The 24,811-nt window shown below is 39.3% G+C and overlaps 1 protein-coding gene across 1 annotated transcript in view; it reads right to left on the bottom strand.

Moving 5' to 3' along the window:
- LOC127843973 (apoptotic chromatin condensation inducer in the nucleus-like) overlaps positions 1-24,811 on the bottom strand; it is a 64,523-nt gene that overhangs the window by 25,770 nt on the left and 13,942 nt on the right. The window contains exons 3-12 of the mRNA XM_052373899.1: positions 17,451-17,555; positions 9,981-10,102; positions 6,892-6,995; positions 5,805-5,911; positions 5,075-5,257; positions 2,611-3,055; positions 1,255-1,323; positions 898-1,008; positions 662-790; positions 421-460 (exon numbers count right to left, since the gene is read on the bottom strand). Coding sequence (XP_052229859.1) covers positions 421-460; positions 662-790; positions 898-1,008; positions 1,255-1,323; positions 2,611-3,055; positions 5,075-5,257; positions 5,805-5,911; positions 6,892-6,995; positions 9,981-10,102; positions 17,451-17,555 — 1,415 coding nt within the window. The remainder of the gene's footprint in view (positions 1-420; positions 461-661; positions 791-897; positions 1,009-1,254; positions 1,324-2,610; positions 3,056-5,074; positions 5,258-5,804; positions 5,912-6,891; positions 6,996-9,980; positions 10,103-17,450; positions 17,556-24,811) is intronic.

Raw genomic sequence — 24,811 nt, 5'->3', positions numbered from 1 at the left:
CATCTCTTGCAGATGCGCCAAATTTCAGTTGCGTATATCTAGTGACTACAAGAAGGAGAAAAGAGTCAATAAAGATATTAACAAATAAAATCAGCACCTGTTAATTTATTTCTATGCAAACCTTGTAAAAATAAATGGATGGTGGCTTGTGTTATCTATCAAAATGTTTTGACAAAATGTACAAGTGGGTAGATAAAGTACATCAGAAAAGTTTATTTCAAAATCGCACTTCCTTCTTTGTTGTCACTATATTATAGTTTGGGTTATTGATATTTCAACTTTTAATGTATTTTGTTGCTTGAAAGATGAGTACTGATCATAAAATGACTCTCAAATCCATGCCCTTTACTGACATTTGAAATAACTTCTTCACAACTGCAAATAAGACCACTACCACTACAAACATCACAGTTGTTTTACCTTGGATGGGTCACGTCCTGTCTGTTCTTTATAGCTCAGTCTGAAAATCATGTACAGTCAATTAGGTCTCCACATAACATTATAGGCAATATGTATAAAGCAATTCTTTGAAAAGCTCTTATTAAAATAGTCTTTAAGAGCAGTGAGAACACTGCAGTATTTTCCAACTAATTTAGTTAATTTATTCTTAACACACATACATGATCAAGTATCGAATTGAAAGTTAATTTCATGAAGTGACCTTTGGACTGGTTCAGTCTCCATTTTTGTAGAAGGGCTGGGTGACCTTGATCTTGAGGATTCTGACCTTGACCTCTGACCCTCCGTCTCTATGGAAGCAGTTGTTTCTTTCTGTGGTTGTTTAAGTAAGCTACAAATAAGAAATAGGACTGTATAGGTAGTTTGCACTTTTGTGTTTTCTAAAACTTCTCAATGTGTAGATTTGTCTACACTAGACAATCTAAGACAGCGTGTTACCTGGCAGACTGGTGTTGGTTTGTTTTCAAGTCCCTGGGCGACACAGATCTGCTCCTGGACCTACTGGAACTGCTGCTACTGCTTGAGCTCCTTGCCTGCCGCAACGGTTTCCTGCAACAAACACAACAGCATAGCAGCACAAACATTCAAATAGGGAGGAACAAATTGACCACCTAGAATCACACAACAAAATCAAGAAAGGAAAATACCTCCACAATCACAATTTAAGAAGCTGAATGATATTCCACTGAGCATAGTTGCACAATAGGGAAAGTGCCAGGTAATGTGTACCATCAGAGTGTTAGTGCAGTGCCAGGTATTGTGTACCATCAGAGTATACATGCTGTGTGCACTAACCTTGCAGCTGTTGGCTGCCTCTGCTGTGGAGGAGACCTGGAGCGCGAGGAGGAGGAGGAGCTGCCTTGTCTGAAACACACGGGGACACTCTGCAATGGCAAGCTACTGGCAGCCAGAGATACACCATGGGGCTCAAACAACACATTCAAAGTATTTTCTTTTAATAATGATTGAAGTTTAATATTGGAAGAGTAAAAGCCAATCTTATATTCAAAATATATCCAGGAAGTTGTGACATCAAACTAAAGTGCTTTCTCAGGAATTTGTTCAGACGCCTCTGGGCCATAAGGGGTGAGTTAAGGAGGGCCGCCCCCTCCACATGTGAAGCCCTGTTTATTTGAAGCTATCATTTATTAATGTTGCATCAACATTAAAATTTGATAGCCAGTTTCTGACTACAAATTTAATTATGCACTTTTGAGAATCAAAAAAACATTCATAGTTGTGTGGGTAATCAATTTAAAAAATAATTTGTCAAAACACTTTACAAGTCGAATAAATGTTTTGACCATATAATGCATGTAATGCAAAATTTCCATCAGGATTACATCCGGTAGCCTTCATCAGTCTTCTAAGTAACTTCCAGAGATTTTATCATTGAGGCGAAAACACTGTATTGTAGAAAACAAAGCCAACAAACTGTAACAAAGTTATGTTACGGGGCCAGGGATCAAATCCCTAATCCTCAGCTTTGTACTCCATCCTTCTACAAATTGAGCTCAGATAAAAGAAGATAGGAGTATTGCTGTACTGTTTAAGCCCACTTAAATAACTGGTACTATTCAAAATTTGCTAAGGATCACTTTTTATTTTCACATTATCTTCAATTTTGTATAACATTCATTTGAAATTGTTATTTTGAAGGTTTTGATATTAGAATGTGAGTTTTTGATTTTATTTTTATACATTGATTTATCATTGATGCGTGATGCTGGCTGAATCTAGCTAGGGGTGAACTTCAAATTACACATACTATAACAAGAGCTGTCTCCAAAGGATAACATATGCCCCTGATAAACGCTTTGATAGAAGTTATGAGCATTTTTCGAATCCTAAACACATTTTTCGAAACCTAAACGTGGACCCTTAGTTCAAGGTCAAAGGGGTCGAAATTTGTGTGCGTATGGAAATGCCTTGTCCATATATACATGCATACCAAATATGAATGTAAAATCTGAAGAGACATAGAAGTTATGAGCATTTTTTTAAACCTAAACACAACGTGTGGCGGATAGACAGACGAACAGACGGTCAGTGCCATCACTACATGTATATGCCCTCCTTTGAGGGCATTAAAAGTGATCCTTAGCAAATTTTGAATAGTATATATTTCCTATAGTATTTAATTAGGGTTACCTAGCTGTCCTCCCTGACCTTCCAGATCTCATAATGCTCATCTCTACTCCAGGTTCCAACTTTTGTTCCATGTTTGCTGCAGCTTCCTTGGACAATTGAGGCGGTTTTAAATCTTCTTTCAACTCACTACTTGTTCTAACTTTACGTGCTTTCAATTCTGTGCTTAATTCTGTATTCTCTTCTTTTGACTCTGCCCTAGCTTTAATTAATCCTTTTGTTGACTCATTACTCATTTGCATCTTGCCTTCTGTTGCCTCACTGCTGGTTTGCATCTTATCTTCTATAACTGCTGCTTGATTGTTGTTTATTTTAAACTCATTGGTTGTTTGCCTTGTGTCCTCTTTAGGTAAATTGCTTGCCTGAATTTTTTCTTCTTCGCTTAAATCACTGCTTGTTTGCATTTGGCCGTCATTTTTAACTGTTAATGATGACTTTTTAATATCATCTGTAAATAACATAACCATGATTACTTTAAGTTTTTTTACACTTAAAAATAATATACGTTGATACTAAAGTCATTAATTATGTGGACAATCTGGATGTCCAAAAGTAAAAAAAGGGGATTATTTTGACTGCAAAAATACAGATCTGAATGACAGTATGCTAAAATCTTGTATTTCACCACTGCTTTTGTACTTCTATGTAAACAATTAAAGTAAATGCATAAAAAATGTTGAACACAAATATATTTCTCCTTATGAGTTGTACACAAGTATTAATCACACTGAGAAAGACAATTTTTCTCATATAAACATAATCCAATATTATGACCATTTAAACAAGGCTATTGTCAAGCAATATGGTCCCCTACCGGCTCCACCATTGTCAGAAATTCCACCATTTTCAGATTTTTTTTTGCCATAGCAACCACAATTTTTTACGAAGGAACAAAATGAAATGACGTGCATAATGTCCATATTGCCATCTATCCATGTTGCAAGTTTCATGAAAAAATATTAAGAACTTTGAAAGTTATTGCAGGATCCAGAAAAGTGTGACGGACAGACAGACTGACTTACTCACACACAGAGCGCAAACCATAAGTCCCCTCCGGTGAAACCGGTAGGGGACAATTAAATAGTTTTTCTTTGGTGAAAAATGTGTATGAGAACATTTGGACAAAATGCATTTGTCAACGTGACGTGATGTCATGCCAGTCAACATTATAATTTATAAGTGTTTTGTCACTAACAAGCATGTTACAACCAAGGCCTGTGGTTTATCAAAGAGATCATAGCCAGAGTTCATCATGTACCTATAGACATAAGACCACAGGTATGTAATGAACCCTACTATTCACAAATTAGTACAGGAAAGAAATGATAATTATATCATTAAAAAAAAAACTTTGACAAATCAATCATTTGAGTTATAAAAAATAAAAATCTGTACAGTAACTGTGAAAAGGACTTAAATTCTTGGTAAGGCAATATATAATCTGAGATTTATAATTATATAAATTACTTCCCTTGAAAATAATTGTCTTAACAAATCTCTATTTTTAGTAGCAAATAATTAAAAGCCACTACCGTGACTGTAGATTCACCACTCAAAATGTGCAGCTCCATGAGATACACATGCATGCCAAATATCAAGTTGCTATGTTCAATATTGAATAATTTTCTCCCTTTAAAGCTTATTACTTCCCTTGGATTTGTATTTTTGACCTTAGAACTTGAAGGATGACCTTGACCTTTACCATGATGTGTTTGTCAGAAACATAATGCCACCTACTGCGTTGCTTTGATTTATTTAACAAAAATATATAATTTGGCAGGTCAGATAATTATGTCCATTTAAAGCTTATTACTTCCCTTGGATTTGTTTTTTCTACCCCATGACCTAGTTTTTGACCCAGCATGACCCATATTCGAACTTGACCTAGATTTTGTCTAGATACAACTTCTGACCAAGTTTCGTAAAGATCGGATGAAAACTATTTGAATTAGAGAGCGGACACGAAGTGTGACAGACTTACAGACTGGCAGACAGACAAACAGACTGACGGACAGTGTGAAAACTATATACCCCCTTTTCTTCGAAAGGGGGCATAAAAAGGTCTGACACATCTTGTCATTTAATACCACATTTATTAACCTCCTCAGCAAAATGTGTTAATTAAGTCAGGAAAATTTTACATTAAATAGATGCCTTTAGGTTCCCCCCTGCCGACCTTCTTTTCTAGAAAACAAAGAAATTGTGTTTTATTTAATTCATTATATTTTGCAATATTCAATTGCCAAATAAAAAAAAAAATGCAAAACAAATAGGGCATGAGTGTGAAATGGAACTATGATATGAAATAACATCTTCATGCCTAGTCCTATATTTGTCATATGAGAATTCACATTGCCAGCAAACAACTGATCATGGCTCTTCATGTAACTTTCTACCAAACCCTGATCAATACATTAAATGTTATGCGGATGAATAAACATTTCTTGCTCTCAAAACCAATAATTACCATCTGCTTGGACATATTTTTGTTGCAAAGAAATATCCACTTGAAACGGCAAATCATCTTCAGCTTTGGTCACTTTCTGGTCCTCTTTCAGTCCCTCAGGTTCTTTTTTTGTTTTGTTTACAGGTTTTTCATATTCTGTTGTTTTGCCGGCCTGTTCAACTACTACCGAAGCATCCCCGGAACCTGCAGTGTGTCACTCAACATAGACAATGTGAATTTCTTGAGAGAGGCTTGCATCATAGTGACTATATGTGCGTATGTTACTCTAGCATGCTTTTTTTATAATGCATAAAACCTTGCTTCTTTTATTGTTGCATAAATAACCATGTTTATTGTTATATTATGCATGTATGTAAAAAATGTTAATGGGAACATAACAAAGTAAACAAGCAAATTGGTTGAATTGATATCCCCCGCCAATATGCTTCTGGACACAAAAGTGTTATATTTGACACTCAAAAAAGCATTTTTCAAGATACAAAGGGCCATAACTCCGTTATTAACAGACGGTGTACAATGCCATTTGGCGTGCATCATTCTCTTATCTATATATATACTCATACCAATTTTCAATGAAATCCGCCAAAGCACTTCCAAGATATGGCGACGGACGGATGGACGGACGGACAACGCCAAAATAATATCCCTCCGCCAATGGTCATCTTCACCATCACAATCACCATGACCATCATTATCATCATGCTGATCCCTGTCTGACCCCTGTACTCACCCCCTGTGTCCACCCCATACTGTCCCTGCTCTGACCCCGTGGACTGTGAGCTCCTGGTAAGACTACGCCTGGATGGCCTGTCAGAGCTGCCAGTCTTCTCCCCTCCACTGCAGGTCATAGTTAAACAGAACATCAACAAGCTTATAGAACTGGTGAACAAATGAGAGAGAAAGTTTCCAGATGAGGATTTTTTTAGCTAGTACCCTTTACACTAGCAAATACCCTTCAGAGTTCATAAGTTGGGCTTTGAGTAACCTTATGCAAAAAAATTGACAACATTTCCAAATACATCTGACAAACTCAAAAATAACATTACAAACAAGAGATGCGCTTGTAAGAAACACAATGCCCCCTACTGCACCGCTTTGATGCCATATATTTGACCTTTGACCTTGAAGGATGACCTTGACCTTTCACCACTCAAAATGTGCAGCTCCATGAGATGCACATGAATGCCAAATATAAAGTTGCTATCTTCAATATTGCAAAAGTTATGGCCAATGTTAAAGTTTTCGGACGGACACACAGACTGACAGACGGACTGACAAGACAGTTTAAATGCTATATGCCACCCTACCTGGAGCATAAAAAAAGAGTTTATGTACTTAATGGAACGCAAATATCACCACAATTATTCTTAAGTAGAACTTTAAATAATGAAGTTACAGCCTCCAAGAGCTACATCATGCCTGTATTCTAAACAATGACCTTTAAAGACTGAGTTATTGACCTTGACCTTTGAGCTCATGACACTGGCCATGTATGCAACACGTTGCTAACAAACAGCAAATGGTTGGGGCAAGTTGTTTGGATTTATTGATGAAGAAGTAACCATCAGCATAAGATTTATGATGCTCATATTTGAGCATTTACCTTTAAGAGTGACCACGACTTTTGAGCTAAAGATACTCAATTGTAAATGCAACACGTCATTTCGACATGGTTAACATTTGTGACAAGTTTTAATAACATGACCAAATGATAACATTACAGTCTGTATTTTTGTATTACATGCATAGCATGAATATCTTCCAAATAATTCCTTGATTAAAAAAGACTCATTCTTCTGTGATTTTTCTGCAGTTACCTGGTTTCTAGTTCAATCCTAGCTATCCGCCTAGAAGTGTGTCTGGTTAGGGCAGTTTCCTCCACTCTGGGCTTCTTTTCATTAGCTGTGTCTTCATCTTCTACCTATGAAAATAGTCATGGTTCTCAACATGTAACGTAGGTATTCATTTATCTTAAGGAAAAATGGGATGAATAATAACAGTTTGTTAGCCAGATTTTAAATTTAATCACCTTTGTTAGCAATGTTCATGAAGTTGATCATAAGCCTGTTAGTTTCGTTAGAAGAACTTTTTAAGACATTGGCTGTTCACAATTACAATCTAACTTGTTGGTGCAACAACCTGTATTAAGTCTTAGTTTATGGTTTAAGTATAACCTTTAAATATTTTTTTGTAAAACAAGAATATCAGTGAAACTGATGGATGCTCCCCGTTAATGCGCTTTGTCAATCTATGTGTTAATAACCACCTAAAAAAATCTATTATTAGCCTCGATGACCTTGACCCCAGTGACCTCAAACCTCATCAAAAGGTTGAGGTGCATGCAAGGTATCTACATGCAAAATATGTAAGAGATCGGTAAAGTATTGAAGGCGCTATGAGAAACTGTAACAAAATTGTGACGGAAAAAATCTATTTTTAGCCTCCGTGACCTTGACTCCATTGACCTCAAACCTCATCAGAAGGCAGAGGTCCATGCAAGGTACCTACACGCCACATATGTAAGAGAACGGTAAAATATTGAAGGCGCTATAAGAAACTGTAACAAAATTGTGACGGAAAAATCTATTATTAGCCTTGGTGACCTTGACCCCAGTGACCTCAAACCTCACCAAAAGGTAGTCTAGAGGTTCATGAAAGGTACCTAGATGCCAAATATGTAAGAAATCGGAAAAATATTGAAGGTGCTATGAGAAAATGTAATAAAATTGAGACGGAAAAATCTCTTATTAGCCTCGGTGACCTTGATCTTGACCCCAGTGACCTCAAACCTCATCAAAAGGTAGAGGTCCATGCAAGGTACCCAAATGCCAGATATGTAAGAGATCTTTAAAATATTGAAGGCACTATGAGAAACTGTAACAAAAGTGTGACGGAAGGAAGGAAGTAACGAACTTCAAACTATATGCAGCCCGAAAATTTTCGGGGAGCATAAAAAGAAAGACAAACAATCAAATAACTTTAAATTCATGGCAAACATATCCTTTAGCAATCAATGCTAAACAGCGTAGTATTTACAAGCATATGATATAATTCATAGGTAAATACATCATGCACTGGAATACAGGAACATGAAATGAATTAGGAACATTGCCATGCGTTTCCATATTTTAAGACAAAATTGTATTTTGGGAACACTTTTTAGCATCCCAAATCTCACACTACAAAAATAAGAATAATAACAGAAAACTTCTGCCTGAAAAACAATAATTACAAAAAGATGCTGCGTTAAATTAACACATGTGCCCCAATTGATGCCTTGTCAGTACAATCCATAGGCTGATTAAAATAAGTCAAAGAACATAAGTATGTCAATGTCAAGGTCACAATGAGAAACAAGAGCACCACAAAGCAGGTGCCAACGCTTGGCTGCGGGTGCAGTTTTGAATAAATGAAGGCTTGTCAAAAGAATTTTTTTTATATTAGAGGTCACAGTGACCTTGACATGTGACTAAAAATGGGTGTGGCGTGTAGAACTCATCAAGGTGCAGCTACATATAAAGTTGCAAAGTTGTAGGCGGAAGCACTTTCATTTTAGAGCCAATGTTAAGGTTTTAGCATGACGCAGAGGGCGGACAAGCTGGCTATGACAATACCTCGGGTTTTCTCCGAAAACAGCTCAAAATGATATGGGTTTGTTAAGAGTGTTCATAGACGACATAAAAGCAAGTATCAAAGCTTTGTAACACCCCGTACAGATGTTTTAAGAAGCACACCATTTTCGGTCCACCATTTTGCACCTTCTGAATTAGTCCATAAGGGTGTGATTGAGGTGAAGTCCCAGGGGAGGAGAATTCTGTCGACTGATTTTTACTACGCGATTCGCATGGATAATGCAATGACCAACCTTCAAACAGGCATTTAAATAAACACAATAAACACTTTCTTAAACTTCATAACTAGATTAATTTATGAAAACCTTTTTAACTTCACATTTTACATATTAATTATTGTCCAAGGTAAACAGTGATCAAAACAATATGTGATCCAATCCCCGTGAACAATGTCGGAAATCTTCATTTGAGGTTAATGTCTTTACCTTTGAATATGGTATACACTGTCACAGTGTTAAACTAACGACACTTTACCACGTGATCCGTAGTTCAAGATTTATTCACATGGAATACATTTTGCCTTGCCAGGACACTAGGACATTCCATCTTCCATACCGATTCAGAAGTGTTATTGCTTTCTGATTTCTATCCACTGTTGTATCTAACCATTCCCATTAAAATTTGTTTTTCACTTATGTTTAAATCTCCGAGATTTTGAGAGATTCTTTTGTTCTTTAATCAATTTTTATTTTTGCTTCACTAAAGCACCATTTGCAAAAAAACAACAAATACCAAACACATTTCAAAAGATCAATTAAATTGGAAGATTGGGAAACAAAAGCCAATGACATTGCTCGCTACAAAAATGCTTAGGCAGAATTTACCAGTGTAATATGCGGAGAGGTTTTGCGGGCCGCAGATATTTCGGGCCGCTTATGAAATACGTCTGCATAATCGGTCGTACCATCTCCCCAATTTTTTTTAAGAATAAACGCGAATCTCAAAAATGACCCTGGGACAACCTGATCCACGGATCATCAGAAAAATCACACCCCTGATAAGTATGTCTGTAAAAATCATGTCAGCTGATGCGGGTGTGTTGATACTGTTCAAAGACAACATCCATTCAGCTATCAAAGCTTTGTAGCAAAACCCTTATATTGGTTGAATAAACAATTGGATACTAGAGTCTACAAAAAGTGTTATTTTGGTTCACATCTATGTACGAAACAAAATATGAACGAACAGACAGGCCAACCACAATATGCCTCCTGGCATCTGTTGATGCTGGAAGCCTAACATTATTGCTCCTTTCAATTCTCAGTCATAGTTACCTCTTGATTCTTCCCTGGTTGTTTCTCAGGTGAGATTTCTATGGGAGGGGACCGCATGGTTGGAGATTTGGTTTGTTTCTTGGGCGAGTCCTCAGAGTCACTCTCCTGACTGGAACTGTTCACTGTCAGAACGAAGCAGAGTAATGAACTAAACAGGAAAAGGGCACATACAGTGTTTTGAAGGGGGCTCTAAAACTCTGAACCCCATATCAGTTTCATTTTTTCATATTTCCTTTTTTAGTGATATAGCAGAATTTGTTTTCCACATCTATGACCTAAATTGCTCACCTAATATCAAGGTGAACCAATTTTCAAAGATTTGACCTGGTGACCTAGTTTTCTAGTCCCATTGACAGGGATTCAAACATTGGTTCAAAATTGTTAAGCTAAACAATGTAAATAAATTTCTTCGAGATTGAGAAATAAATGTAGATTCGAGAGTGATCCTCTTTTTTTCCGAGATTTGACCATGTGACCTTGATTTTGGACAAATGACAAATATACAAACTTGGCCTATATAGTATCAAGATCAACATTCTGGCTAATTGTGGTCAAGATTGAGGACATAGATGTGGCTTCTAGAGAGGTATCAAGGCTTTTCTAAGATTTGACCTGGTGATCGTATTTGGCAGCATGTTACCTATATAAAAACTCAATCTCTTTATTGTCAAGATAAAGATTCTGACAAAGTTTCATCAAGATTAGATATAAAACAATGTGGTCTATTGACAAGGCTTCTTTGCCCTATCCTGAGGGTCCATGTATAGGCCCATTTCCAACGATTCTAAAGAAAACAATGCCAATCATCATCCACAAAACAAATGCTACCTAAAATCAACATGTTTGGGCATATTTTGCTCCATTTAAACAGATCTAAGTGCAAGTAACCGCTTCCAAAAATGTTGTGGCACAAAGTAAGTAAACAATAGAGTTGCCATTATATTACATTTTCATAATACAAACAATTACTACAATTGAAAACAATAACAAATTGAATTAAATTTTTGCCTTTAATTTTATTAAACGATATCTTAAATTCACTTCAGAGACTTTTATTACAAAACATTGCACACAACAAAATTGCACACAACAGCAAAAATGTGTGTTGATTCACAGAAACACAAACAAATTGTTTCTACAGTTTCATGGTGATTATTAACATGAATAGTAATCGGACATTTTTTTAAACTAGGAAGTGTTGGTGTTCACTTGTTGGGTAAAGATCCAATATGCCAGGTCAATGTGCCCACCAACAGAGATTGCCTTAGTCATTGACCAGAGTGTGGTGACCAATACAGATTGCCTTAGTCATTGACCACAGTGTGGTGACCTACACAGATTGCCGTAGTTATTGACCTCAGTGTGGTGGCCTATACAGATTGCCTTAGTCATGGACCACAGTGTGGTGACCTATACAGATTGCCTTAGTAATTGACCACAGTGTGGTGACCTACACAGATTGCCTTAGTCATTGACCAGAGTGTGGTGACCTACACAGATTGCCTAAGTCATTGACCACAGTGTGGTGACCTACACAGAATGCCTTAGTAATTGACAACAGTGTGGTGACCTATACAGATTGCCATAGTCATTGACCACAGTGTGGTGACCTACACAGATTGCCTAAGTCATTGACCTCAGTGTGGTGACCTATACAGATTGACTTAGTCATTGACCACAGAGTGGTGACCTACACAGATTACCTTAGTCATTGACCTCAGTGTGGTGAGCTATACAGATTGCCTTAGTCATTGACCACAGTGTGGTGACCTTTACGGATTGTTTTAGTCATTGACCACAGTGTGGTGATCTATACAGATTGCCTTAGTCATTGACCACAGTATGGTGATCTATACAGATTGCCTTAGTCATGGACCACAGTGTGGTGACCTATACAGATTGTCTTAGTCATAGACAACAGGGTTGTGGTCTATACAGATTGCCTTAGTCATTGACCACAGGGTTGTGATCTACACAGATTGTCTAAGTCATTGACCACAGTGTGGTGACTTATACAGATAGCCTTAGTCATGGACCACAGTGTGGTGACTCTCACAGATTGTCTAAGTCATGGACCACAGTGTGGTGACCTATACAGATTGCCCTAGTCATTGACCACAGGGTAGTGTCCTTAACAGATTGCCTTAGTCATGGACCACTGTGTGGTGACCTATACAGATTGCCTTAGTCATTGACCACAGTGTGGTGACCTACACAGATTGCCTTAGTCATTGACCACAGTGTAGTGACCTTTACAGATTAGCTTAGTGATTGAACACAGTGTGGTGACCTAAACAGACTGCCTTAGTCATGGACCACAGTGTAATTACCTTAACAGATTGCCTAGTCATTAACCACAGTGTAGTTTTCTACACAGATTGCCTTAGTCATTGACCACAGTGTGGTGGCCTAATCAGATTGCTTCAGTCAATGACCACAGTGTGGTGACCTATACAGATTGTCTTAGTCATTGATCACAGTGTGGTGACTTATACAGATTGCCTTAGTCATTGACCACAGGGTGGTGATCTGTACAGATTGCCTTAGTCATGGACCACAGTGTGGTGACCTATAAAGATTGCCTAAGTCATTGACCACAGTTTGGTGACGTATACAGATTGCCTTAGTTATTGACCACAGTGAGGTGACCTACACAGATTGCCTTAGTCATTGACCACAGTGTAGTGACCTATACAGATTGCCTTAGTCATTGACCACAGTGTGGTGACCTACACAGATTGCCTTAGTCATTGACCACAGTGTGGTGACCTACACAGATTGCCTTAGTCATGGACCACAGTGTGGTGACCTATACAGATTGCCTTAGTCATTGACCACAGTGTGGTGACCTATACAGATTGACTTAGTCATTGACCACAGAGTGGTGACCTACACAGATTACCTTAGTCATTGACCTCAGTGTGGTGACCTATACAGATTGCCTTAGTCATTGACCACAGTGTGGTGACCTTTACGGATTGTTTTAGTCAATGACCACAGTGTGGTGATCTATACAGCTTGCCTTAGTCATTGACCACAGTATGGTGATCTATACAGATTGCCTTAGTCATGGACCACAGTGTGGTGACCTATACAGATTGTCTTAGTCATAGACAACAGGGTTGTGGTCAATACAGATTGCCTTAGTCATTGACCACAGGGTTGTGATCTACACAGATTGTCTAAGTCATTGACCACAGTGTGGTGACTTATACAGATAGCCTTAGTCATGGACCACAGTGTGGTGACTTTCACAGATTGTCTAAGTCATGGACCACAGTGTGGTGACCTATACAGATTGCCCTAGTCATTGACCACAGGGTAGTGGCCTTAACAGATTGCCTTAGTCATGGACCACTGTGTGGTGACCTATACAGATTGCCTTAGTCATTGACCACAGTGTGGTGACCTACACAGATTGCCTTAGTCATTGACCACAGTGTAGTGACCTTTACAGATTAGCTTAGTGATTGAACACAGTGTGGTGACCTAAACAGACTGCCTTAGTCATGGACCACAGTGTAATTACCTTAACAGATTGCCTAGTCATTAACCACAGTGTAGTTTTCTACACAGATTGCCTTAGTCATTGACCACAGTGTGGTGGCCTAATCAGATTGCTTCAGTCAATGACCACAGTGTGGTGACCTATACAGATTGTCTTAGTCATTGATCACAGTGTGGTGACTTATACAGATTGCCTTAGTTATTGACCACAGGGTGGTGATCTGTACAGATTGCCTTAGTCATGGACCACAGTGTGGTGACCTATAAAGATTGCCTAAGTCATTGACCACAGTTTGGTGACGTATACAGATTGCCTTAGTTATTGACCACGGTGAGGTGACCTACACAGATTGCCTTAGTCATTGACCACAGTGTAGTGACCTATACAGATTGCCTTAGTCATTGACCACAGTGTGGTGACCTACACAGATTGCCTTAGTCATTGACCACAGTGTGGTGACCTACACAGATTGCCTTAGTCATGGACCACAGTGTGGTGACCTATACAGATTGCCTTAGTCATTGACCACAGTGTGGTGCCTACACAGATTGCCTTAGTCATTGACCACAGTGTGGTGACCTATACAGATTGTCTTAGTCATTGACCACAGTGTGGTGCCCTATACAGATTGCCTAAGTCATTGACCACAGTGTAGTGACCTTTACAGATTAGCTTAGTGATTGAACACGGTGAGGTGACCTACACAGATTGCCTTAGTCATTGACCACAGTGTAGTGACCTATACAGATTGCCTTAGTCATTGACCACAGTGTGGTGACCTACACAGATTGCCTTAGTCATTGACCACAGTGTGGTGACCTACACAGATTGCCTTAGTCATGGACCACAGTGTGGTGACCTATACAGATTGCCTTAGTCATTGACCACAGTGTGGTGCCTACACAGATTGCCTTAGTCATTGACCACAGTGTGGTGACCTATACAGATTGTCTTAGTCATTGACCACAGTGTGGTGCCCTATACAGATTGCCTAAGTCATTGACCACAGTGTGGTGACCCAAACAGATTGCCTTAGTCAATGACCACAGTGTGGTGACCTATACAGATAGCCTTAGTCATTTACCACCGTGTGGTGACTTTCACAGATTGTCTAAGTTATGGACCACAGTGTGGTGACCTATACAGATTGCCCTAGTCATTGACCACAGGGTATTGACCTTTACAGATTGCCTTAGTCATCGACCACAGTGTGGTGACCTATACAGAATGCCTTTGTAATTGACCACAGTGTGGTTACCTAAACAGATTGCCTAAGTCATTGACCACAGAGTGGTGACCTACACTGATTACCTTACTCATTGACCACAGTGTGGTGACCTACACAGATTGCCTTAGTCATTGACCACAGTGTAGTGACCTACACAGATTGCCTTAGTTATTGACCACAGGGTGGTGACCTTTACAGATTAGCTTAGTGATTAAACACAGTGTGGTGACCTAAACAGATTGCCTTAGTCATGGACCACAGTGTGGTGACCTTAACAGATTGCCTAGTCATTAACCACAGTGTGGTTACCTACACAGATTGCCTTAGTCATTGACCACAGTGTGGTGGCCTAAACAGATTGCCTTAGTCATTGACCACAGTGTGGTGACCTACACAGATTTCTTTAGTCATTGACCACGGGGTGGTGACCTATACAGATTGCCTAAGTTATGGACCACAGTGTGGTGCCTACACAGATTGCCTCAGTCAATGAACACAGTGTGGTGACCTACACAGATTGTCTTAGTCATTGACCACAGTGTGGTGACTTATACAGATTGTCTTAGTCATTGATCACAGTGTGGTGACTTATACAGATTGCCTTAGTCATTGACCACAGAGTGATGACCTACACATATTGCCTTAGTCATTGACCACAGGGTGGTGATCTATACAGATTGCCTTAGTCATGGACCACAGTGTGGTGACCTATACAGATTGCCTTAGTCATTGACCACAGTTTGGTGATCTATACAGATTGCCTTAGTTATTGACCACATTGAGGTGACCTATACAGATTGCTTTAGTCATGAACCTCAATGTGGTGACCTACACAGATTGCCTTAGTCATTGACCACAGTGGGGTGACCTACACATGTTGTCTTAGTCATTGACCACAGTGTGGTGACCTACCCAGATTGTCTTAGTCATTGACCACAGTGTGGTTACCTACACAGATTGCCTTAGTCATGGACAACATTGTGGTGACCTATACAGATTGCCTTAGTCATTGACCACAGTGTGGTGACCTACACAGATTGCCATAGTCATTGACCACAGTGTGTTGACCTATACAGATTGCCTAAGTCATTAACCACAGTGTGGTGACCTATACATATTGCCTTAGTCATTAAACACAGTGTGGTGACCTATACAGATTGCCTTAGTAATTGACTACAGTGTGGTGACCTATACAGATTGCCTTAGTCATTGACCACAGGGTGGTGACCTACACAGATTGTGTTAGTCATTGACCACAGTGTGGTGAGCTATACAGATTGTCTTAGTAATTGACCATATTGTGGTGACATACACAGATTGTCTTAGTAATTGACAACAGTGTGGTGACCTATACAAATTGCCTTAGTCATTGACCACAGGGTGGTGACCTACACAGATTGCCTTAGTCATTGACCACAGTGTGGTGAGCTATACAGATTGCCTTAGTAATTGACAACAGTGTGGTGACCTATACAGATTGCCTTAGTCATTGACCACAGGGTGGTGACCTACACAGATTGCCTTAGTCATTGACCACAGTGTGGTGACCTATACAGATTGCCTTAGTCAATGACCACAGTGTGGATACAGATTGTCTTAGTAATTGACCACATTGTGGTGACCTACACAGATTGTCTTAGTAATTGACAACAGTGTGGTGACCTATACAGATTGTCTTAGTCATTGACCACAGTGTGCCGTGTGGTGACCTACACAGATTACCTTAGTCATTGACCACAGTGTGGTGACCTACACAGATTGTCATAGTCTTTTACTACAGTGTGGTGAGCTATTCAGATTGCCTTAGTCATTGACCACAGTGTGGTGACCTACACAGATTGTCTTAGTCATTGACCACAGGGTGGTGACCTACACAGATTGTCTGAGTCATTAACCACAGGGTGGTGACCTACACAGATTGTCTTAGTCATTGACCACAGTGTGGTGAGCTATACAGATTGTCTTAGTAATTGACCACATTGTGGTGACCTACACAGATTGTCTAAGTCCTTGACCACAGTGTGGTGACCTACACAGATTGCCTTAGTAATATACCACAGTGTGGTGACCTACACAGATTGCCTTAGTAATGGACCACAGTGTGGTGACCTACACAGATTGCCTTAGTCATTGACCACAGTGTGCTGACCAACACAGATTGCCTCAGTCATTAACCACAGTGTGGTGACCTACACAGATTGCCTTAGTCATTGACCACAGTGTGGTGACCTATACAGATTGCCTTAGTCAATGACCACAGTGTGGTGACCTATACAGATTGTCTTAGTCATTGATCACAGTGTGGTTCCTACACAGATTGCCTTAGTCATTGGCCACAGTGTGGTGACCTACACAGATTGCCTTAGTCATTGACCACAGTGTGGTGACCTACACAGATTGCCTTTGTCATTGACCACAGTGTGGTGACCTACACATAATGCCTTAGTCATTGACCATAGTGTAGTGACCTATACAGATTGCCTTAGTCATTGACCACAGTGTGGTGACCTATACAGATTGCCTTAGTCATTGACCACAGAGTGGTGACCTACACAGATTGCCTTAGTCATTTACCACAGAGTGGTGACCTACACAGATTGCCTAAGTCATTGACCACAGTTTGGTGACCTTTACAGATTGCCTTAGTCATTGACCACAGTGTGATGACCAATACAGCTTGTCTAATTCATTGACCACAGTAGTCTCAGTACTTGAGCACACAATGGTGACCTACTTGAGCTCTCAGCATTCTCAATGAGCTGTTTCTGCTTGGCCAGGTACTGTTTGATGAACTCATTCTGGCAGTCCTCCTCCTCCAGCTGTATTGTGGGGCCGCTTGCTACATAAACCATATGCATTCAGATTGGCATTCATCAATTTCTTAATAATTTTTATCAGAAGCAAATCCAGGTGAAAAACTGGACAATAATATTAATTATACACACAACAAATACAACTTACAACAATACACTGACATTTGTCGCTAGGATACAGATGCTCACAAATTTATTTTTTTGTTTTCAAATAGTACCTCTAAATAAAAAGAAGAGGGGTATTACAATCAACATGACATCTTATGATATTTTGCATTTGTGTTACTAAGTTATTTTAACATCCATCAATATATGGCAAATGTATGGCTGAGAAAAGAATTTGCATATTTGACCTCTTACCTCTAAGTATGACCTTGACTTTTACGGTACAGATACTGGTGTTCAATGCAACACATTACATGTATCTCATGATCTTTTACATTTGTGCAGATTCATTTTCCAATCCATCAGTATATGGCACTGTTATGGTCAACTGTTTCATGGTCAAAATCGATCTATGAATTCAAAGTGGGACTTGGACCTTTGAGTTCAGCAGACGAGTACTACACCAGGTAAATAATTTAATAAAGGCTTACATTTGTGCCAAGTTAGTTAACAAGAGGTGACAGAGGACAGTGCGCTCGACTATTCGAGTGCTTGACAGTATAAGGTTAGCCATCATGGGGAAATTGTTTATATTAAATAATTTATTAGATGATCTTTCAAAAAGAAAAAAAAATAATAAAAAAATTTTGGGGGGGGGCAGGGGGGGTAGGGGGGTGAGAGGGGGGGTAATATGTGGGATGGGGTAATTTATTAGATGATGTTTAAAAAAAAAAAAATTGGGGGGGGGTGGGGTGGGGGGAGGGGGGGTAGGGGGGTGGGGGGGGTAGGGGGGGGGTGAGAGGGGGGTATAATGTGGGTGTGTGGTAATTTATTAGATGATGTTTAAAAAAAAAATGGGGGGGGGGTCGTGGTTGGGGGGGGGAAGGGATTCTGGTAGGGGCGTGGGGTATTGTTTGGGTGGAATCCATTGTGGTATTCAGGTAAGTGTTGTTTTGTCAAAGTAATAATAAAATGTGATCATAAATAAGAAGTTAAGGCAATTTAAGCAAAATGTTCAATTATCTAAGTGTAAAAGGGGCCATAATTATGTCTTTTTTTTGGGGGGGGGGGGTGGGGGTAGGGGGGTTGGGGTGAGAGGGGGGTATAATGTGGGGTGTGGTAATTGATAAGATGATGTTAAAAAAAAAAAAAAAAAAATTGGAGGGGGGTACGGGGGTTGGGGGGGGGGGGGTGGTGTGAGAGGGGGTATAATGTGGGTGTGTGGTAATTTATTAGATGTTTTAAACAAAAAAAAAATTTTTTTTTTTTGGGGGGGGGGTAGGGGTGGTTAGAGGGGGGTAGGGGGGGTACGGGGGGTTGAGAGGGAGAGTATAATGTGGGGTGTGGTAATTTATAAGATGATGTTTTAAAAAAAAAATGTGGGGGGTGAGGTTGGGGGGGGGAAGGGATTCTGGTAGGGGCGTGGGGTATTGTTTGGGTGGAATCCATTGTGGTATTCAGGTAAGTGTTGTTTTGTCAAAGTAATAATAAAATGTGATCATAAATAAAGAAGTTATGGCAATTTAAGCAAATTGTTCAATTATCTAAGTGTTAAAAGGGGCCATAATTATGTCAAAATGCTTGATACAGTGGTCTGCTCTTGTTTATAGGTTGGGGGCATGTTGGTAAACAAGTTTGCAACATATAAAAGCAATATGTCAAAGGATATAGGAAATATTTGGGGTAGTACGCAAACTTTAACATAGATTTATCAATAATATGCATATTCTAAGTATAAAAGGGGCAATAATTATGACAAAATGCTTGATAGAGTTGTCTGCTCTTGTTTATAGATTGGGGTGATGCTGGTAAACAAGTATGCAAAATATAAAAGCAATATGTCAAGGGACAATGAAAATAAATGGGGTAGTACGAAAACTTTAACATTTGCTGCATATTCTAAGTGGAAAAGGGGCCATAATTATGACAAAATGCTTGATAGAGTTGTCTGCTCTTGTTTATAGGTTGGGGTCATGTTGGTAAACAAGTATGCAAAATATGAAGCAATATGTGAAGGGCGAAAGAAAATATTTGGGGTAGTACGAAAACTTTCACATTTGCACGCAGACACAGATGCCGACGCCGGGGTGAGTAGGATAGCTCCACTATATATATTTCATATATAATAGTCGAGCTAAAAATCCATCAATACATCAAAGTATGGCTGAGACAAGCTGCTTAATGACTAAAATGATCTTTGACCTCTAAGTGTGACCTTGACCTTTGAGGAAAGGGAAATTGGGGGGGGGGGGTGGGGTGGGGGGAGGGGGGGGGTAGGGGGGTGGGGGGGTAGGGGGGGGTGAGAGGGGGGTATAATGTGGGGTGTGGTAATTTATTAGATGATGTTTAAAAAAAAAATGGGGGGGGGGGGTCGTGGTTGGGGGGGGGGGGGAAGGGATTCTGGTAGGGGCGTGGGGTATTGTTTGGGTGGAATCCATTGTGGTATTCAGGTAAGTGTTGTTTTGTCAAAGTAATAATAAAATGTGATCATAAATAAAGAAGTTAAGGCAATTTAAGCAAAATGTTCAATTATCTAAGTGTAAAAGGGGCCATAATTATGTCTTTTTTTTTTTTTTTGGGGGGGGGTGGGGGGTAGGGGGGTTGGGGTGAGAGGGGGGTATAATGTGGGGTGTGGTAATTGATAAGATGATGTTTAAAAAAAAAAAAAAAAAAATTGGGGGGGGGGGGGGGGGGTAGGGGGGTTGGGGGGGGTGTGAGAGGGGGGGTATAATGTGGGGTGTGGTAATTTATTAGATGTGTAAAAAAAAAAAAAATTTTTTTTTTGGGGGGGGGGGTAGGGGGGGTAGAGGGGGGGTAGGGGGGGTAGGGGGGGTTGAGAGGGGAGTATAATGTGGGGTGTGGTAATTTATAAGATGATGTTTAAAAAAAAAATGTGGGGGGTGAGGTTGGGGGGGGGAAGGGATTCTGGTAGGGGCGTGGGGTATTGTTTGGGTGGAATCCATTGTGGTATTCAGGTAAGTGTTGTTTTGTCAAAGTAATAATAAAATGTGATCATAAATAAAGAAGTTATGGCAATTTAAGCAAAATGTTCAATTATCTAAGTGTAAAAGGGGCCATAATTATGTCAAAATGCTTGATACAGTGGTCTGCTCTTGTTTATAGGTTGGGGGCATGTTGGTAAACAAGTTTGCAACATATAAAAGCAATATGTCAAAGGATATAGGAAATATTTGGGGTAGTACGCAAACTTTAACATAGATTTATCAATAATATGCATATTCTAAGTATAAAAGGGGCAATAATTATGACAAAATGCTTGACAGAGTTGTCTGCTCTTGTTTATAGATTGGGGTGATGCTGGTTAACAAGTATGCAAAATATAAAAGCAATATGTCAAGGGACAATGAAAATAAATGGGGGTAGTACGAAAACTTTAACATTTGCTGCATATTCTAAGTGGAAAAGGGGCCATAATTATGACAAAATGCTTGATAGAGTTGTCTGCTCTTGTTTATAGGTTGGGGTCATGTTGGTAAACAAGTATGCAAAATATGAAGCAATATGTGAAGGGAGAAAGAAAATATTTGGGGGTAGTACGAAAACTTTCACATTTGCACGCAGACACAGATGCCGACGCCGGGGGTGAGTAGGATAGCTCCACTATATATATTTCATATATAATAGTCGAGCTAAAAATCCATCAATACATCAAAATTATGGCTGAGACAAGCTGCTTAATGACTAAAATGATCTTTGACCTCTAAGTGTGACCTTGACCTTTGAGGAAAGGGAAATTGGGGGGGGGGTGGGGTGGGGGGAGGGGGGGTAGGGGGGTGGGGGGGGTAGGGGGGGTGAGAGGGGGGTATAATGTGGGGAGTGGTAATTTATTAGATGATGTTTAAAAAAAAAATGGGGGGGGTCGTGGTTGGGGGGGGGGGAGGGATTCTGGTAGGGGCGTGGGGTATTGTTTGGGTGGAATCCATTGTGGTATTCAGGTAAGTGTTGTTTTGTCAAAGTAATAATAAAATGTGATCATAAATAAAGAAGTTAAGGCAATTTAAGCAAAATGTTCAATTATCTAAGTGTAAAAGGGGCCATAATTATGTCTTTTTTTTTTTGGGGGGGGGGGTGGGGGGTAGGGGGGTTGGGGTGAGAGGGGGGTATAATGTGGGGTGTGGTAATTGATAAGATGATGTTAAAAAAAAAAAAAAAAAAATTGGGGGGGGGGGGTAGGGGGGTTGGGGGGGGGGTGAGAGGGGGGTATAATGTGGGGTGTGGTAATTTATTAGATGTTTAAACAAAAAAAAAAATTTTTTTTTTTGGGGGGGGGGGGTAGGGGGGGTAGAGGGGGGTAGGGGGGGTAGGGGGGGTTGAGAGGGGAGTATAATGTGGGGTGTGGTAATTTATAAGATGATGTTTAAAAAAAAATGTGGGGGGTGAGGTTGGGGGGGGGAAGGGATTCTGGTAGGGGCGTGGGGTATTGTTGGGTGGAATCCATTGTGGTATTAAGGTAAGTGTTGTTTTGTCAAAGTAATAATAAAATGTGATCATAAATAAAGAAGTTATGGCAATTTAAGCAAAATGTTCAATTATCTAAGTGTAAAAGGGGCCATAATTATGTCAAAATGCTTGATACAGTGGTCTGCTCTTGTTTATAGGTTGGGGGCATGTTGGTAAACAAGTTTGCAACATATAAAAGCAATATGTCAAAGGATATAGGAAATATTTGGGGGTAGTACGCAAACTTTAACATAGATTTATCAATAATATGCATATTCTAAGTATAAAAGGGGCAATAATTATGACAAAATGCTTGATAGAGTTGTCTGCTCTTGTTTATAGATTGGGGTGATGCTGGTAAACAAGTATGCAAAATATAAAAGCAATATGTCAAGGGACAATGAAAATAAATGGGGGTAGTACGAAAACTTTAACATTTGCTGCATATTCTAAGTGGAAAAGGGGCCATAATTATGACAAAATGCTTGATAGAGTTGTCTGCTCTTGTTTATAGGTTGGGGTCATGTTGGTAAACAAGTATGCAAAATATGAAGCAATATGTGAAGGGAGAAAGAAAATATTTGGGGGTAGTACGAAAACTTTCACATTTGCACGCAGACACAGATGCCGACGCCGGGGTGAGTAGGATAGCTCCACTATATATATTTCATATATAATAGTCGAGCTAAAAATCCATCAATACATCAAAGTTATGGCTGAGACAAGCTGCTTAATGACTAAAATGATCTTTGACCTCTAAGTGTGACCTTGACCTTTGAGGAAAGGGAGACAGCTGTAACTCCTATACACTGCCTTCTTTGAAGGGGAGGGTCCTTAAATCTTAGTTTTAACATTACCATTGATATTTCCCTCTTGAAAATACAATTATTAAAATAATTTTGCCAGAAAATAGAGATTAGACTAGATCAGTATTTGACTGAATGAATAGAGCAAACAAGCAAATTTGTTGAATTGATATCCCCAGCTAAATAAATTTTGTTTATGGATGGGTGCAAATCCCTTGATATACCGTATAATTATAAACAAGAGATGTGTTAGTCAGAAACACAATGTCCCCTATTGCTCCGCTTTGAATTTTTTTTTTTTTTTTGACCTTTGACCTTGAAGGATGACCTTGACCTTGAACTTCCACCACTAAAAATGTGCAGCTTCATGAGATACACATGCAGTGCTCCAGCTAAAATTGAAAAGGGCAGGGTGGCTTTTTTTTCAAAAGGGCACTTTCGACGCGCAGTATTTTGTGAAAAGGGCACTTTCGACGCGCAGTATTTTGTGAAAAGGGCACGTTCGAGCGCGCAGGTGTTTCTTGAATGCTTTCTATTGCATGTTAATTTATATGTTATAAATAATTGTATTATTCCCATTATTATTAAACCATTCAAATATAATGTCTACAATGAGGATTAAACTAATTACAATGTAACAAGAGATTTATGAATGATCATATGTAAAAAAAAAAAAAAAAAAAAATTTTTTTTTTAATTTTTTTTTTTTGAGGGGAGGGGCAGGGCGGACGTTCGGGCGGGCAGGGGGGAGGTTTGGGATGGCAGGGCGCGGCGCCCTTCGATTTAGGCCTAGCTGGAGCACTGCACATGCATGCCAAATATCAAGTTGCTATCTTCAATATTGCAAAAGTTATGGCCAACGTTAATTTTTTTCGGGACAGACTGACATACTGACTGACACACTGACCGACAGTTCAACTGCTATATGCCACCCTACCGGGGGCATAAAAATAATTAATAGTAGGTTGATTGTTATTTAATATGAATTGCATTTCTCCTCATTAATATCTTTTGCATTCATGAAGTTTCGTGTTGAAATCTTTGTAGCATATCTGAGATATAGCCTTGAAAAGTTACATCATACAAAAACAACAAAGAGCAATAACTCTTAGTGAAGAATGTGCAAGGTTATGGTTCTTGTGCATGGCACTTTCTACAATTGGTTTATACACACCCATGACATTTCATGTTGAAATGTTGTATCTGAGATACATGTATAACCCTAAAAAATTCCATCATGCAAAAACATCAAAGGGCAATAACTGTTATTATTGACATCTTGTAGCGTATCTTAGATACAGCCCTGAAAAGTGACATCATACAAAACACCAAACAAAGGGCAATAACGGTTTTTAAAGAAAGTGTAATGGCACTTCTCCTCATTGATATCTATAACCTATGAACACTGTATTATGTGAATTTGGAATAAGACCTCAAACTGGGAATGGACAGCATTATGGTGATTTTCTCAAACAAAACTATTCATTTCATGATCTGAATTTATTTTTGTAATATTTTATCTAAACTACAAGCTTAATAAGCAATTTTCCATGACTTTTCATTAACAGTGCAGGGCTTTCCTTTGACCCGAGCTTCCGGGTTTTGACGCTTGAAAATTACAGAAGACCCTAGTTTGACTTGTGAGAAAATTACGTCATGCGTCACATTTGACCCGGGGAAATGTACTGACTTGCGTCAACGAGATCAAGTTGTTAAGACTAAGCGACAATTGGCTTGGGGCAGAGTATCTTTTGGTAGACGATAACCATTATCGCCCGTTTCCAATCATTGAAGCACAAGTCCGCCCAGTAGGCGGAGTTTGGCCCATTGAGAAATCTAGTAATGACCAATTTAAACACTGCTGGTTTCGATGATGCTTGTGTCAACGTTACATTATTTATCTGAGCGTT

Source organism: Dreissena polymorpha, chromosome 9, assembly GCF_020536995.1.
Source record: "Dreissena polymorpha isolate Duluth1 chromosome 9, UMN_Dpol_1.0, whole genome shotgun sequence".
In the NCBI taxonomy this organism is placed as follows: domain Eukaryota; kingdom Metazoa; phylum Mollusca; class Bivalvia; order Myida; family Dreissenidae; genus Dreissena; species Dreissena polymorpha.
Note: the sequence above shows the minus strand (reverse complement) of the source record. Positions and strands in the feature narration are given on the sequence as shown.